This window comes from Mus caroli, chromosome 4 (assembly GCF_900094665.2).
Source record: "Mus caroli chromosome 4, CAROLI_EIJ_v1.1, whole genome shotgun sequence".
NCBI lineage: Eukaryota > Metazoa > Chordata > Mammalia > Rodentia > Muridae > Mus > Mus caroli.
The window spans coordinates 128479494-128497690 of NC_034573.1; the positions used below are offsets into that span (position 1 = coordinate 128479494).

General features: G+C 49.8%; 1 protein-coding gene across 2 annotated transcripts in view; it reads right to left on the reverse strand.

Moving 5' to 3' along the window:
• Positions 1-9334: 9334 nt before the first annotated feature.
• Pla2g5 (phospholipase A2 group V) overlaps positions 9335-18197 on the reverse strand; it is a 20842-nt gene continuing 11979 nt past the window's right edge. For both annotated transcript variants that reach the window (XM_021160400.2, XM_029475800.1), the window contains exons 2-5: positions 16277-16326; positions 14597-14741; positions 11415-11521; positions 9335-10726 (exon numbers count right to left, since the gene is read on the reverse strand). In XM_021160400.2, coding sequence (XP_021016059.1) covers positions 10605-10726; positions 11415-11521; positions 14597-14741; positions 16277-16316 — 414 coding nt within the window. In that variant the 5' untranslated portion in view covers positions 16317-16326 and the 3' untranslated portion in view covers positions 9335-10604. The remainder of the gene's footprint in view (positions 10727-11414; positions 11522-14596; positions 14742-16276; positions 16327-18197) is intronic.

Here is an 18197-nt window from a genome sequence, read left to right on the forward strand (position 1 = left end):
AGAAGAGAAGAGAAGAGAAGAGAAGAGAAGAGAAGAGAAGAGAAGAGAAGAGAAAACCAAAACCAAAACCAAAAAACCCAAACTTATTTTTAGAAAATTCCTGTATACATAATAAATACATCTAAAAAAATAAAATTGAAGTAAAAATACCAGCATTTGCCTCAGCCAGATTACCAGAGTAGGTGGGGATTATACAACAAATTGTTGTCACTAAAACTTCTGAACCCTGTGAATTCATTATGATAAGACACAAGGGTCCTGTGTTCCTGGACACACATGACAGGCAGGATGGGAGGGGTGAGTGGGAAGGGATGCATCTTATCACCTTCCATGGTCTCTGCTCTGCTGATGGACAGAGGGGCCAAGCACTCCTCCCCCACCCCACCCGTGAAGCTTGAAGGGAGACTCAAGCCTCCCTCACATCTCCTGCCTTGTTTTCAAAACCCTCGTCCCTCAGAGGGTGAGAGGACTCAGCAGGTAGAAATGAAAGCGTTTGCTTTCAAGCCTGAGGACCTGACTTCAATCTCTGGGGGCTCAGAGTGGAAAACGAGAATTGACTCCTGCAAGTTGTCCTGTGGCCTCCACGTCATGGCATGTGAGTGCCTCCAATAATTCATTAATCAATTAATTAGTGAATCCTCATCCCGTATTGCTTTTGCTGGATCCCCCTTTCATTTCCACAACCTCAGGACCCTCCTCCTCTAGATCTGAAGTAAATGACTAGAAATTACCCCCTCCCTCCTTCCCTACTTCTCTTCCTCCCTCTCTCCCTCCTTCTCCTCTCTCCCCCTCTCTCTTCTCCCTTCCTCACCCTCTTCCTCCTCCCCATCTCCCCTTCCTTCCTCTCTCCTTCTCCCTTCCCACTTTCTTCTCTTTCTCCTTCCCTCTCTCCCTCCCTTCCCCTCTCTCCCTCCTCCCTCTTTCTCTCCCTCCCTTCTTTCTCCCTTCCTGGTTTCTGCTTTGTTCTTCTGTACATGTTAGATAATCACCTTACCACTGAGCTATGCCACACCCTCCACCTTTGAGGGTCAAGACAGGGTCCCGGAGGCTTGAGCTTGATATTTTGTTGAGGCAGCACTTGAATTCCTGAACTTTCTCCCTCCAGCTCCCATGTGCTGAGATTTTAAGCATATCCCATCATGCCTGCCTTCCCAGCACTTTCTATAGGCTTTATTTTATTTTATTTTATTTTATTTTAAGTTTTGTAAATGGCCCAGATGTGTCTTGAACTTGGGATCCTCCTGTCTCAGCCTTGCTAATAACTGGGATCATAATTGCATACCAGTGTGCTGAGTTCAAAAAGCTGCAGTGTGTGCGGGCGTGTGTGCGGTGTTATGTTGCCATGTGTATGTATGTGATGGATGTGTGTGAGTGTGCAGACATAAGAGGCCAGAGGTCAGTGTTGAGTGTCCTCCTTGCTTGCTCTCCTCCTTATCTTTGGAGACACAGTTTGTTACTGACAGACTGGAGCTCACCTCTACGACTAGACTGATTGGCTGGCAAGCCTCAAAGATGCTCTCATCTCTGCCCCCTTGATGTTGGGATAACAGACACTACTGTGCTCACCTCCTTATGGGGCTGTCTGGATTCCAACTCTGGTTTTCCTGCATGGCAGGCGCTTTGACAACCGAGACGCCTCAGCCTCAGGAGCTGTACTTTGAACAGTCGTTGACTGGAGATTTGGTCGGGCCTGGCCTGGGTTCACCCTCTGAAGAAGATCTTCTCCTCTAGCGTCTGCCTCAGCCACCACTAATCCTACCTTCCTCCCCTGAACACCCACCCGAGACCCAGCCTCTCACCAGGACAAATGGCATCTATCCCTCGAGCCAAGGCCCAGCCACTGAGCCAAAAGACAAGATACATTCTAGACTAAACTAGCCCAGTGTACTCTATGGGTCCAGTTGTCAGTGCTGGGGGCCTCCTGAGTTCTAGGCTGCAGTCTCTTGAGTGCACTTCGCTGGCATTCTCTGAGTCTCAATTACTACGCATGAAGAGGAATTGCAGTCCTGTCTCCACCAGTTTCGAATCATGATGATGAAATATGTACTATGGCTTTATAGCACAGGGGCCCATGTGGAACCCAGCATCTGTGGCCATCATGGTGACTGTCAGCATCAGAGGCGATGGGTGATGTGTTTTATTGACACTTTTTATGGCTGTGTCCTTCAGTCTCTCCCCAGGGCTCATTGTCACCCAGGGCAGCTTATTTGTGCCCCATGAAATGATCCAGAAAGCCACGGAGAAGAGATGTGTCTGTTGTCACTGTGACTTGGGGAGCCAAGAGTAGTAGCTCATGGATGCCACCAAGACATAACTCTTCTCCTGGGACAGCAGCCTCCCCAGCAAAGCACTGGAGCGCTGTCCAGGTCCCGTGAGTTGTCCTGTGAATTGGCTACAGGGAGGCTTGGATTGCTTGGACCGCCCCAAACTCCAGAGTCAGAGAGCCTGTTTTGAGTCCTACCTCCATCACAGACTGGAGTCCAACCTTGCTCAAGACTCTTTCAGTTCTCAGGGTCCCTCTCAGTCGTGTGGGCTTCTGGGAGATTTGGCCTAGGTCAGAACACTTGGTAAAGGGCAATCCTACAATCGGAGGCGTTCCACATTGGAAGGAACCTTCCACGAGACTGCAGGCCTGTCCAGGCTGAGAGATGGTCTGGAAGGTAATGACAGGCTCACAGTTTACAGCCCACATGTTTATTGGAAACCTGAGTAAGCTTGGCCCAGCAGCTGGCTCGCTTTGATTCATGGGAAACCAGTCAGACAACATTCTGAACTTGCTAGATCGGCAGTTCATGACAGATGACTCAACGAATTTTAGACACGGAGACAAACAATCCTCACTCAGTCTGAGTTGGGTGCTCAGACTTGACACGTGGCTTGGCTCATCTCCAGACTCTGAATCTTTGCATAGACGAATATGTGACTCCGAAATGCAGCCTTTCTCCCTCTAAGGGTCTCTTGTGTCTTCCTAAGCTTTTCCCTGTGCTAGGGAAAGATCAGGAAGTCAGTGGCTATAGATTGGTGCAGGGGGATTGACCTGACGACCCAGAATCATTCAGAAAGGGTAAGGAAGGGCAGGCAGGTGATGTCTATGAAGTGCTGGCTGCATGTACATTAGGGTTTAAGTTTGATACCCTAAACCCTAAAACCTATGTAAAATACTCTTCATGGCATTTAACACCTGTGAGCCCATCTAAGGAGGCAGGGGATGGGTAGACACCTGGTGCTGGCTGGCTGGCTAATTTGTATAGCTGGATAGAGAGCTTCAGATTCAGCGAGAGCCTCCCAGTATCACCTACCCTCTGGTAATACACGCATACACACACACACACATACACACACACACGGGAATATATGAGCACATGTGTGCACACATGCAGAAATACACACAGAGAGAGGGAGGATTAACTGGGAGAGAGACTGACTAGGAAGGGAAGGGGGCTGAGGTAGATCAGAAGAGGAAGGAGGACCCCTGCTGGGGAGGATGGAGATGACACACAGTCTTGAAGAGGAAGGTCCAGAGCAGAGCCTTGGTGCAGAAGACTTTGCTGGTTAGGTGGAGCTGGTGCATAGGGCCTGATACACACACAGGCAAAGGGTGGAGTGTGGGAATGGGCAGCCATTGGGAGCAGTTGCAGGCTTGTTTGCCCAGTGTTTAACTAGAGTCTCCCTGACGGCACTGTCTCACTCACAACGGCCATCTTCCTCCTGAAATCTCACTGGTGCTTCCCTACAGGAGAACTCTGGTCACATCCACTGAGGTGAACCATGAGGCTGGGGAGAAGGGAGGGGCTCCTCCTTACCTCTGGCTCACAACTGTCCCAACTCTCCTTCCTTGTGTTTAGGGACTGACATTGCAGTTAAGAGTGTTCAGGCTTGGTTTGGTGATCCGCTCCCATGACACACACCATTTATCAAGTGCCGACTGTATGCCAGGCGATAGAATGTGTGCTTCCTACCGGTAGCACATTATCAGATAGCCATGCCCAGCCAACTAATGAAAGTGTTTATGAGCTCACTAGACAGCCATAGAACTGAGGCACAGAGAACAGAAATCAAAGGCCTTAGGTCACCATGGAAGCTGTGAGCCACATTCTGGTTTTGGATTGTTTATTTGTTTTTAAGGTTGCTTTTTTTTTAGTGTGTGTATATGTGTATGTCTGTGCACATGTACATGTGAATACAGATGCCTGAGAAGTCCAGAAGAGGGTAGGCACTGGATCTCCTAGAGCTGCACTTACGGGCAGTTGTGAGCTGCCTATGATGGGAGCTGGGAAGACTAAACTCAGATCATCCGCAAGCGCACCAGATATGCTGAACAGTGAAACCATCTCTCTAGCGCCCTCAACCTCTTTGGAGACAGACACTCAAGTAGCCCAGGATGTCATTGAACTCTGTCATTGAACACTGAACTCACGGTCAGCCGAAGATGACCTTGAACCCTTGAGCCTTCTGCCTCTGCATCCCAAGTGCTGGGAATACAGGAATGCACCACCACGCCCAGCAATTGTCTACTTTTGATAACTCTTGATTGAAGTATTAAGACAGAAGGACAACCATGTGACCACCTCTTATTCACACAGCCAGGTGCTTGTAGAAAGCATAGCAAGACAAACCTGGACCTTCTCACACAATCCACCAATCGCGTCTTCAGTAACGTGGCAGGTGGGGGGCAGGGTGTCAAGGCTTCTGTGCTCCCTGCCCATATTCCCAGCCCCATGTCCTATACATTCCTGCTGTCCTTTGATGGTGGCATTGCATGTGGCTTTATGACTTGGTAGATACAGCAACAAATTAGCTATGCCCATCAGAAGGAATGTCTCAACAGAGTCCAGGCCATGAGACCCCTGGAGCTGCTTCTTAGACAGCAGACCTTTGAAAGAAAGAGAATTAAAATTCAAGGTCCATGACTCATGCAGCTTGCTAGTTAGGAGGGCTTTTTGAGCCTAGAGCAAAAAACAAAGGCTGTAAAGTCATCCCAGGAACCAACTAGCCATAAAGATAGGGAAGACATACAAAAATGACCAGACTGGCCCAGCGCCTCCCTATCTCCCGCCCTTCTGACCTAAGTTAAATGTTAACCAGATGCTCTGCTGTTACCTCGATCTGCACGTACAGTCTGCTGAGGTTTAAATGAACCAATCATGTGAAACTGCGCCAATTCCTCCCCCAGCCCCAGACCCTTTTCTATAAAAAACCCTTGCTTTCGAGCCACGTGGCCAATAACCGCTGTCTCCTGTGTGAGATACATTTCGGCCCGGAGCTCCATCATTAAACTACCTCCTGTGTTTGCATCAAGACGGTCTCTCGTGTTTCTTTGAGTGCATGCTGAATTGGAAATTGAGTGGGTGGTTCCCCACTAGGTTCTTTCACCTTGTGTTATTGTAAAGTGTTTCAGTTGGAGGTGACCATGCACACCTGTAATCCCAGCCTGGTCAACATGGCAAATTCCAGGCCAGCCAGGGCTATATATCAAGACCATGTCATGCCAATCCCCCAGGTCAAAAAGAAAGATGGATGGAAAGAAGGAAAGACAAGACAGACAGACAGTTAGACAGGCAGTCAGGCAGAAAGAAGGAAGGGATGGAAGAAAGAAGGGAAGGAGAGAGGGGGGAGAGAGGAGAGAGGAGAGAGAGAGAGAGAGAGAGAGAGAGAGAGAGAATGAATTCTGGCTAGTCATCAGGTCTGTCCAGCAGACCTGTGGGACAGTAGGGTGATGTCTTGTGAACTGAGAAGTGTTCCCGTTTGGGTCCCTCTGACCAGGTCATGACCAAGACAAGAAAGTCCCTGTTGCTGGCCCATTACAAAGCAAGGGAGCAGTGCAGTTCTGATAGTTGAAGTCAGTGTTTGTGACAGGGCAGAGTTCCATGACAGAGAACAAGTTACATGGCCAAAACATCTGTTGGGACAGCATTGATCTGCTCTAAACACTTCTGAACAGCTGCCCCATCTGGAGGCTCCAGGGCTCTCCCACCCCAGTCTCTCTGTGCCTCCCCCACCCCTGCCCAGGCAGCAAGAAAACACGCATGTACCATGCGGGTCTTGAGTGGGAATTTAAAGCCTCAAATTCATGGTTTCTTCCTATAAGATCTATATAAGATCCTATTTTTAATTTCACTAAAGTACTCTGTGGCACCAATTACTTGGTCATCCAAGAGTTTGAACGGAGTGTGCATAGTAACCACTGAGTCACAGTTTGAGCCCTGCAGGCTATGGAAAAAATCCGTGATCCACGTCACCTTTACCAGAAATCCAGTCATAGCCAGGGGATGGAGGCACACACCTTTAATCTCAGAACTCAAGAGGCAGAGGCAGGTCTGAATTTGAGGCCAGCCTGATCTACAGAGCTACTTCCAGGATAGCCAGAGGTGCCCAGAGAAAGAAACCCAGCCATAAATATCTTTTAATAAGAAGAAAAACCTCCGGGCATGGTGGCGCACGCCTTTAATCCCAGCACTCAGGAGGCAGAGGCAGGCGGATTTCTGAGTTCAAGGCTAGCCTGGTCTACAAAGTGAGTTCCAGGACAGCCAGGGCTATACAGAGAAACCCTGTCTCAAAAAAACAAAAAAACAAAAAAACAAAAAAAAAAAAAGAAGAAAAACCAATCCTAGATAATCCTGAAGAAAGCCACAAAGTGTCCTTCCGGTTCTGTTCCTTGGGAACTATAGCTAGTAACAACAGCTATGCCATTCAGGGGCCAGGCAGAGGCAAGACACCACTCTGCAATGATACACATGCAGGGATCTGACTGGCTCTGTGTGGTAGGGGAGGCCGGTTCCTTTGTGTCTGGAGCTACAACTGGAAGTTAGCAGGCCAGCCAGCCAGGAAGGAGAGATGGCTGTGAAGTGGATGGAGAGGTCAGATTGGGAGCCAGGAGGGAGAGAGCTCCCGGTGGGGTAGCCTAGGACCATGGGGAAAAAAAAGGCTCACTCATCCTCTGTCTAGCTTGCTGTGTCACATCCTGCAGAAGTCTCTCCCTTCCCCCACTCCCCACCCCCGAGTTAAAAACACACCTGGGTCCAATGTGGAAGGAGAGACCCAGAAGGTTCCTACCCGCTATGCAAGCCGGCCTGCCCAGCAGGTCTGTGCTGCAAGCAGATTTGACCTGCCTGAACTCAGACCTTCCAGGACTTCCCTTCTGCTTTCTAGACAAACTACAAAAACACCTCCCCACCCCCACACCGCTCCCTTGCGAACCCAGTGCTTGCAGAGAAAGGAATTCTGGGAAGCACCACTCAAACTCAGCTTACCACACTCACCCTAGGAAAAACAAAACGTGTCTTTCTCCAGACTTGTTGCAAGACCCAGCCCTCGCTCCCAGCTTCTGAAGCAGGAGGATACCATCTGTTCCAGCTTGAACATCAGGCAGCTGGCTGCTTCCTTCCTGCCTAACTTCCTGGGAACCGGTGTGGCCTCGGGCAAAGCACTCCACCTCCCTGAGTTTCTGGTGGCACTTTCTCTCACTGTGAGAAGAGAGCATCTGCCTCACACGTGAATGCTGGGGACAGTATGCAGCATGACTGAGCTCAGTATGCCTGCTACCACCCTAGTGTGGTTCGCTTTGTCCTCTCTCCCTGCTCCATCACCTCTAGAAGGCTTCCCCATTATCTATCTCCTTTTCAGTCTGAGGACAGCTATGAGCATGTGAGCAAATGCACACGTGCACACACACACACACACACACACACACACACGCACACACGCACATGCCCACTCATGCATGCACATACTGGCATCCATGTGTTCATACATTTGGCCTATATTGGTGTCACATTTGAATCCAAAGTCCAATTTCAGATGCTGGCACGGGTCCTGTGGTCCCAGGGGCGTGTCGAGTATGTATTCATGTCCTCCACTGATTTGTATATCCTGCGAATTTCCATATTTCTTAAAGTGTAGCCATGAAACTTCAAGGAGATGAGTTCTCCAACAGTGTTTCTGCTAGAGATTTGGCAGATCAAACATGAGGAGGTTTCTTTACAGACTTGGGCATTCACTCAAGTGCTTCATCAGAACTGGTCACAGCAGTGACGGCAAAGACCCTGGATGCCGCTCCACAGAGGCAGGATGAATCCTAGAGGCCCGCCAGACTAACCACCATGGGGTGGCCTCTGGAATGCGAAGAGGCAGAGCAGAGGAAAAAGATGTGTCTGGCTTTTGGTTTGAGGCTCCTGTGAAACCCCAGAGTGGGGAAGTCACTAAAATGCCCTTCATTCTGGTTTTTTTTTTTTCCCTTGCTGAATAGGAGTTGAAGAGAGTGTGTCATGGTGGGCAAAGTGAGGGCTTAGAGTCAGGTTCTCTGGCTGGTGTTGCTACTTTGTATGATTTGAGATCAGTCTCCCAACCTCTCCTGGACATAGTAGATACATAGAAGCACTGTATGGTCCCTTCCAGCTCAGAGCCTCCATGTTGGGCTCCTGTTTTTCTAATCTCACAGCATCCCTGGCCTGAGCTTCTTTAGATACTGAGGCTTGGAGCTAGGAGACCCAGAGAGAGGGACTGACTATCTGCCCTTCTGTGGTTGCCAGCAACATCACACCCAGGCTGACACCTGACTCTGACAGGAGAAACAGGGATCCAGGTCTCTTCAAGCATCTCAACTGAAGACACCAAGGATCAGAGGGACAATTGTGAATCCCCTACAAACCCACCCAAAGCTGAGCTTAGGAAATGGTTCTGATTTTGGAAAAAAAGGGGGGTTGTTTTGTTTTTGCTTTTTAATGTGTGTGAGTATAAATGTTTAGTGTGTGTGAGTGTACCTGTTTGTGCTCATTGCCATGCATTGGGAAGTATATACATGCATATATGTGTGTGCATGCATGCATGTGTGCATGAGTGTGTGTGTGTGCATGTAAGTGTGCCTATGCATGTGTTTGTGCCTGTGTGCCTGTGTGTGTGTGTGTGTGTGTGTGTGTGTGTGTGTGTGTGTGTGTGTGTGTGTAAAACAGCTTCAGGTGCCATTCCCCAAGTGTGGTCCACCTTCTTGTTTGGAATTTTCATTGCTGGTTGCTTTGTTTGGAACAGGGTCTCTCACTGGCCCAGGACTCACTAACTCGGTAAGCCTGACTGGCTATTGAGACCAGGAATCCGCCTGGCTCACCTCCCTCCTGCCGAGATTACAAGCGCATACCACCATGGCCAGCTGTTTTGGGTTTTTTTTTTCCTGGTGATCCATTTGAGGTCCTTATGCTTGCTTGAAGTGAGCCAACAGAGCCATCTCCCCAGCACACCACCCCCCACCCCGATTTTGAAATTTTCATGAGTGAAACCAGCATGTGAGCCCCACTCCAGTATTGTTTAAATATAGTCACTAGCATCCACCAAAACATGTGAATTCAGGGTAGTCTCACATAATTAGCTTTATTTAGAAAATGTTTGAACACTAAAGGTCTCTAAATATAGAACGCATGTGTCCCGTGCACATTCTGGAGCTGCATATGAAGAAGCCTAGACCCTTCCTCCGGAAGGACACTGCTTTACTGTTGAATACACCTCTTCCTCCTGTCTTGTTGCTATGAGAAAGTTCTGTCTTTTATAAAGCGATAGATGAGTTGAGATTTTCAGAGCCCTTAACTCGGTGAAAAATAGACAGTCATTCCGCCATTGATGTATCTCTCCGCCCCCCCCCCAATCTTATTTAAACCATTTTTCACACTAAGTGACATCTCCGAACCCCAGGATCCCTGTATCTGTACCAGGGTCCTTTCTGAAACACAGTCTCACATAGTATAGGCTACTATCCCTGCTAGGGAGCAGAGGCTGGCCTTGAACTCCCGATTCTCTTGCCTCCACCTTCCAGGTACTGGGATTAGGGGTATGGACCAGTATACTCCTGGAAGGAGTCTTGTTTTATATTTTGAGGAGAGCCAGAGAGACTATACAAAGGTTTAAAAGACCACACAGCTGCCAGAAGCCAGGGCTGGGAGCTGACTATTGTCCTCTCTAGCAAGGAGCTCAAGGTGGCGTAGGGCTGTATCTCATCTTCCTCCAGAAGAAGCATAAGCCCCAGGTCTGGCTTGAAGGAGCCTAAGGTTGAAGAAAATGAACTCAAGACAAACCGTGAAAGGCATCAAGGCATCAAGGCTCCCACCTGTTTCCTGACCTCCATCCCTGAGAGCATACAGATGCCTCGGGGGTTGGAAAGCGTGAGCAATCCCATCCCAGCCCCCGTCACAGGAAGCGCTGGGATGGTGCTTTTCTAGCCTTGAGAATGGGTTTTATTTAATATCTACATAGCAGATTTATAGAGTTAATTTGGCTTCTCCTCCAGTAAAAGGTCTCTGGAGGGTGCTAATGACAGTTGGGTTCCAGAAATTGAAAGAAAAGTCAACACTGGCTGGCCTGAGCCCGGGGGAGCTTCAGGGCCCAGAGCCAACTTAGCAAGTGCAGGCTCAGCCATCCTGAGAGTCTGCCAACTCTAGAACAAAGTCCCTTCCTCGGACTCTGGAGGGAAGAGTGTAGCCCTGGGGGGCTCTGTCCAGTCCACTGGTGCACAGAGGAAGGCAGATCCAAGACCTTGTGGGGGAGGCGGGATGCATCAGGAATACAGCAGAGGGAGACTGCCACCATGGGAGGTGCCCCCAGGGCAGAGCGCACAGAGGACATTAGCAGAGGAAGTTGGGGTAATACTGGTAAAGAGGGTTGTAAGTCCAGAGGTTTCTCCGCAGGCAGTAGACCAGCTTCCGGTCACAGGCACAGAGCCTCATTGGACAGAAGGAGTCGTGTTCTGCAAAAAGGGATGCCGAGGACAAAATGAGCCTAGGAAGACTGGACCCACCAATGCTGACTTGTTCAATGTCATATCAGAGGATGGCCTCTAGTCTGCATAGACTCCCCGTCTGGGTCCTGCTCTGAGGGACCTCATAGTGTGTGGAGGAGGACTCTGAATCGGGGCCATACATAATCCGATGGAAGAGCCTCAGGTCCTGAACTGAGATGTGTAATCCGAGGGAGGAGACCCGCCGCAGAACTAGATGCCCAGCTCTTCTTGATCATGACTGAAATTTCTATTCAGGGAGTCCCCAGCCTGGTGCCGTAGACACACCCCATTTGGGTAGAGTGCCTAGCTTGAGGGTGGAACCAATTTCTGTGGGAGGCATTCAATAGAGATGCACCTGGATGCAACTGGCTTTGGATTCAGGGGCCTGGGCAGGGATCCTGTTGCACACTGGCCAGCCTTTGAGCTTCCATTACACTTGTGAAGTAAGGAAGATGAAACCTACTCTCTCCAGGGAGAGGAAGTCTATAAGCCCACAGTACTGGAGAATACTGAGTCTCGACTGGGACTTCCCTTTCCTGGAAGTCTAAAGAGGTTGTCACAGCCCTGTGTCCCTCAGCCTCACTCTGCTTCACAAGATATAGGCAGGTCCACCTCTCGGGCAGAACTCCCAGGCTGAATAAGAAGCCACCCTTACCGCAGATGACTAGGCCATTTGTGAATCTGTAGTCATAGGACTGGGTCCGAATGGCACAGTCTTTTTCCTCCAGTTTCCCATAACAACGGTCGTGCATCTGACAGCACCTGTCGAGGTGAGAGATGGGGATGCTGAGTCGAGAGCCACCCTCCTGACTCCCCCACACCTGTGGGAGAGTCCAAAGTGAGAGAGTTCCAGCCAAATCTAAACAAAATTAGAGCCAACGGTACCTTGGGGGACACTGTGCTTGGATGTTAAAGCTAAATTCTCTCTGAAGTTTTTTTTTTTTTAACCTCTCACCCTGATAAGAAGTTCTCTCTCATCCCGTATACACTCCAAGCTTCCCATGCCTTGCCTGCAAGCACAGATACCTGGGACAAAGTTTGACTTTCTCTAAGACTGCGACAGCTCAGGCAAGATGCTCTACATATAAGGCTTGCTTAGCAACAGAATCTCCACCAATAAACAGATGGCAGCTCTTGCCTCTGGTTTCCACAACCAATGAGCTTGGTATCTAAGCGGCTTACGTAAAGGTGTTGTGCTTTCCTGCTAATTTAAACTTCCCCTTAGCTCACCCTCCTCAAATGGGTTTCAGCATTCATAATCTTACTGCAATGCACCACTGTTCCCAAATCAATAGCTATTCTTTGGAGAGTCTGAATGCTTTTTAGGCTGAAATCCCTAGCAGGTATGAAACTACAGCCACATCCCTTTGGTAGAACCTGTGGCAAGTGGGTGTGACCCAGCAGCGATGGTGTCTGGCAAGTTAGCTCCTCTCACCCACTAGAACTGCCACTGGTCAGAAGTTCACAGACGGCTAAACACTGGTGGTGTGGTGGTTTGATGAAAATGCCCTCCCCCCCCACCCCCCACCCCCCACCCCCGAGGCTCATGGCGAATGGCACTATAAGGAGGTGTGTTCTTGTTGGAGTAGATGTGGTCCTGGAGGAAGTGTGTCACTGAGGGTGGACTTCGAAGTCTCAGATGCTCAAGCCAGGTCTAGTGTGACATCCCCTTCCTGCTGCCTGTAGATCTGGATGTCGAATTCTTAGCTACCTCTCCAGCACCATACCTGCCTGCAGGCAGCCATGCTTCCTGCCGTGAGGATAACAGATTAAACCTCTCAACTGTAAGCCACCCCCCCAATTGAATGTTTTCCTTTATAAGAGTCGCTGTGGTCATGGTGTCCCTTCACAGCAATAGAACACTGATCTTATGCAGATCTGTAATGAAGAGGGGCAAGCTGATCAAATGTACAGTTGGAGGATGAAAGAGGCACCAGGAAGTGGAATGGTACTAAATCCTGGGTTTCAAGGGGATACACAGATTAAAGAAAAGCCTGAAGCACGGTGGAATATGGGGAAAGGTGTCCTCAAGGCACAGTCCCACCCAGCTTGTGAAAGGAATTCAGGAACAGTTTAGGGCCAAGTAACTGTAGTGCACCCCTTTAATCCCAGCACTGGGGAGGCAGAGGCCAGCGAATCTCTGAGTTCAAGGCCAGCCTGGTCTACAGAAGAGATCCAGGACCTCCAGGCTTAGGCAGTGAAGGAAACAATCAAAAAGAGAAAGCTGGTGAAAATATATTTGAATGAGGGGGCCAGGCTCTGGCTCCAAGGAAGCAGCCGAACTTGGCAGCCTCGGCCACGTGATTCTGGCTTTAGAGTTAACGATCCAAGAAAGGGGCTGTAGAATCTCCCTCTATGACTAAGGAGAGCTGCTGAGGCCAGGAATGATGTCAGCAGTGGCCCTGCACACCCGTGAAGGTCAGGGGTCAATGTCACGTGTCTCCATCAGCCACTCTCTACCTTACTCTCTGAGATATGGTCTCTCACTGGAACCTGAGACTCTCTGATTCAGCCAATGTGGCTGTCCATCGAGATTCAGGGATGCGCCTGTCTCCACCACCTCTCTTAACAGCATCCGAACCTCAGGTCCTCATGCTTGTACAGCAAGACCTTGCTGACCAAGTCATTACTCCGGCCCCATATCTATAAATTTCTATAATCACAGACTAAGCTAAATAGGAGTTTATAACGATGTGTTCAACTACAATCCATTTCTGCATAGGTCATTCTAAGCCCTCCCCTTGTTTCTCCATAGAGTCGAGCTTCACTGTGGCCCCAGCTCCCTAATGTCATCTGATGCCCTCCATCATGGCTCCTGCCAGCATGAAACTGTTAACCCTGTACACTGAGCCTTCCAAGGAACAACATGTCCCATCTCGCACAGTCTACTAGAATGGCTACACTGCTCTAGCAAAAGTCCAGATCCCCTCTTGCTCTCTGAAAGCTGAGACACAGTATCTAGACATAGTGGTAGGCACAATGTGGTACTGACCTTGACCATCAACTTGACTGGATTAATAGCGGCCTAGGAAATTATAGAATCCCATTCTTGGATGTGTCTCTGAGGGCTTTTCCAGAGATTAGATCATGAGAGTTGATAACTGGCTTCACCACTGGATGAATTTGCAAAAGGACACTGAGCAGTTGGGAGTCATTCTGCCATGGCCTCCCAGGCAGCAGGCACATGAGCAAAGTAAACAGTCATGGTTGCATTAAGCCAACACGGAAGGATCATTTGTTATATTTCACTAAAGCAAGTGACACATTAGGCCACTGAGATCTAGGGTCTCCTGAGAGTCATGTGTCGCTCCTTTAAAAGCTGCTTACATCCCAAAAGCCTTGGTTTTACTTATTTTAAAGATTTCTTTTAGAAGCCAGGCAGAGTGGCACACACCTTTAGTCTCAGCACTCGGAGGCAGAGGCAGATGAATCTCTTTGAGTGTAAGGCCAGCCTGATCTACATAGTGAGTTCCAGGATAGCCAAAACTACACAGTCAGACCCTTTCTCCAAAAAGGGTTAAATAAAAATTTATTGTAGTTTTAATTGTGTGTGCGTACGTGTGCAAGTGCATGCACATGTGAGCGCTGGTGCCCAAGGAGGCCTGAGGCATCAGGTCCCCTGGAGCTGCAGTTACAGGTGGTTGTGAGCTGACCAACATGGGTGCTGAGAAAGGAACTTAGGTCGCCTAGCGGGAGTGGTGTGCACTCTAACCACTGGGCTATCTCTCTGGTCCTGAGCCTCAGCTGTAACTCTCGTCTTTTAGAATAGACATGGAGTCAGGGGAGGTGATGAGGGTAGAGCCCAGAACATTAAGTGTGGTGATGATGTCAGCTCACCAATCAGTGCCATCCTTGGGGGTCCCGCGGCCGCCCCAGCCACAGTAGCAGCCGTAGAAGCCATAGTTCTTAAAGGCATTCTTCCCAGTCACCTTCTCAATCATGGACTTGAGTTCTAGCAAGCCCCCTGGGACTGCAGGCACACCTGGAAAACAGCCCAAGCCTGCAGGTGACACCAGGCACCTTGCTGCAGATCTGCTTGCTCCCCGCCACCCTCCCATCCCTCTCTTATTATCCCGGTTAATGGGAGGAGGGCCGGGCAGATGACAGCATGCAGCCTGGAACAGAAGGGTTTGCACTTGGGAGCCGAGGGATGTGGCACAGCTGACAGAAGACTCGCCTAGAGTGACTGAAGCCCTGTCTTCGACTACAGGCATCGTGTAAACTGAATGTGTAGCATCCTTACACTCAGGAAGTAGAAGTAGGAGGTTAAGAAGTTTGTGGTCATCCTCAGCTACGCAAAGTCAAGGCTAGCCTGGTCTACGTGAGCTGCTATCTACAAAACCTTTTTTTTTTTTATTAAATTTAGAAGCAGTGTAGGCCATAGCTTGAAGCTAGCTCACTCATACCACAAATTGGGAAACTGGAAATCTAAAAGGAAATAGCTCGCCTAGGACTTTTGATGCAAGGAGCCAGGGGCCTTTTCTCTGCTTCAGGTCTCAAGTTTCTCCTAGCTCTCCAGACAGACAGCAAGACATCAAAGGGTGGAGTAGCTCACCATGGGGCTTGTATGAGAGGCTAGGGGGCGTCAGTGAAGCCTAAAGCTAGATGTTCTGTAACAGGCCCCCAGACCTTAGCACAACTGACTCCATGATGGACGCACCATTGAAGCTGTAAAACAGGCGTGTAGACAGCACCGCCAGCCAAAATGAAAACAATGACCTAATCCATCAAAGTCCATAATTCTGGGAAAGTCTCTCACTGTACTAACCTTGCCTTTTGGCTTCGGTAGTTCTACTTCTGGCTAATTGTTCTTGTTAACAGAAGCATGACAACCCGGAATACAGGTTTTGTGTTAAAAGCTCGCCCTGAGTAAGGCTCGGGGCTACACTGAGAGCAACCAGCCAGCTAATGAATACTTTCTTGGCTTAAACCCACGTCCACAGCCTTCTCCAGTGGCAACCCAAAGACATTTCAGACACCTCTCGGATGGGGTGATATTCAGTGCTGAACAGAAGATGACTCTGGCATCATCTATTGGAGTCTGTCTCTGTCTGTCTGTCTGTCCATCTCTCCATCCATCTCCCCCTTCCTTCCTTAAACCTAATGCATCATCATCCACTACTGAGCTGCGCCCAGCCCGGAGCTGGGATATTTCCTAAGGGTTTTGTGTTCCACTTTGTTCCCACTGATTGTCCTTATTCTATTCTTACACATCAGGGAAATATCTGCCTCCTACATTCGCAAGCTATCTTCGTATTCACAGCCTTCACTCCATGGCCTACAGTGTTCCAACCATGACACAGCACCGTGTCCACCAACGCAAAAGCAAGGACCCCGGGGAGGCCAAGGCCTTTGCCGATATCTCTACCTGCACCATGAGGGTAGAGCTGAGCAGGAGACCCAGATCTCCTCACCTCAAAGGCTAATAATGATCGCCTTCTTTTCCACTTCCCGGTCACTCCCAAGGTTGGGGGAGGGGGGAGGGTCCTATTTAGAGGCCATAGAGCCAGTACTCACTGCAAGCCAGGAACCAAGCCAGTGTGAGGAGACCCTTCATCTCTTGGGTTCTGAAAAACAAAAGACATCCCATGGCATCTCTTAAGTTGTCACTGCCAAGGCCTGTTAGGACTCCACCCGGCTCCAAACTAGGTCTGTCTGTTCCCTCCCTCATTGTGTAATCCAACTGCTCCAGCTGGAAAAGACAGGACGAGGACATGAGGCAAAGCCTCAGGGCTTGATCCGTGGAATTCCCTGGAGACAGAAAGTCATGATAGTCTCCACCAAGAGTGGCAGTGACAAACGCCCTCACTTCTGTCCCCTCGGTAGACATATACATGGATATTGTTAACACAAGATTAAGGATGGGACTTGACAGGCCCTAGACAAAGCTAAGAATCAACATGGAAGGCTGCTGGTGAGATGGCTCAGTGGGTGAAGGTGCCAGCCTCTAAGCCCGATGGCCTGGGACCTACATGGTAGAAGGAGAGAACGGATCTCCACAAGTTGTCCTCTGATCTCCAGGTGCATGCCCATACACATACACACCACACACTAAAGATGTAAATGGCGGGGGGAGGGGGTTGGGGGGAGCCAGGACACAGCCTTCAGAGGCCATAACAGTGGTGGGCACTGAGGGTGAAGGGAGCTGGAGCTTGCATTTTGTTCCTGTAGTTCATGGGACTGGTGTCTCTGGGTTCCCTGATGGTTAGCTGAGAGCTTTACCTGTTGGTCTCCCCACTATTCCTGCACTGACCAACCAGAATGAGTGCCCCAGAATGGAGTCTAGCCCCTGTAGTGAGTCGTGGCCACTGGGGGTTTTGTGGTCTCTAGGCACACTGCAGGTCTTTCAACAGTCCTACTGTCACTGTCCCCATTTGCCAAGGGACTGCCAGGACTATGCCAGAGGTCACTCAGCCAGATGTGAACCCAGGACTTTGATCCCCTCACTGAACCATGCCACCCCTCCTAGAGGGGAAAATTCTCCCGATCCTGGAGTTCTGTCTTTCATGAAGTTCATCTTCCAAGGCTTCCATCTTAGTGTCTGTCTTTAGCAAAAACACGACTCCTGGCTGGAAGCCTGGAAACAGCTGTAGCCATACGCAGAGGAAATGCGAGGTTTCCAATGTGGTCTCTATGAGGTCCCTCTGCTGGTAGCTGCCTGCTTTCCCCGCCCTCCCAGGATCCCCCCACTCCCTGCGTATCCACAGCTGCTTGGCTGGCCTGTGGTTAACCAGGACTTCCTCCCTGGTGCCACACTGACTTCAGGTCCTTGAGTGGACGGGTCCCTGTGCCATGCTCTCCACCCAGGTCCCTGGTATCCTCAAAGACCTGGCCCTGCAAACACAGCATTTCAGACATCAGGGACTCCTGGCTACTGAGCTGGCCTTTGTCCCAGGAGCACCTCTGAGTTCCAAGGACATTCCTGAGGGTTCTGTCCCCATGCAACCTCTGCTCTGAGGGCTCGAAGCACCCAGGGTAAATGGCCCTGGATGTTACTTTCCACTTCAATCTCGCTGTTTGCTTTTATGAAGCAGAGACACCAGAGACTACACACTGGACATCTTCAGGATGCCAGACACCATCCACGTCACTCCCAAACCACTCATGGCCTTGATGGGTGCACACTGGCAAGCCACTGTATGTCCCCTTCAATGGAGGGATCTGTCAGATGAATGGATAAGAGTTATTGATTTTACAGACTGACGAACTGTCAGGCTCAGGCCAGGGGCTGGGGAGGTAGATTTGGTGAGTTAAAAACCCTCCCTGTGCAAGCCTGAGAATCTGAGTTTGCCTTCTAGCAGCCACGTAAAGCAAGCTGAGTGTGTATTTGCCTCTGCCTCTAACCCCAGTGGTGTGGGGGCACGGACAGGAGGTTCACTGGGACTGGCTGGCTGTCTGCCTGACTCCAGACTCTCCAGATTCAACTTTTGGGAGGGGA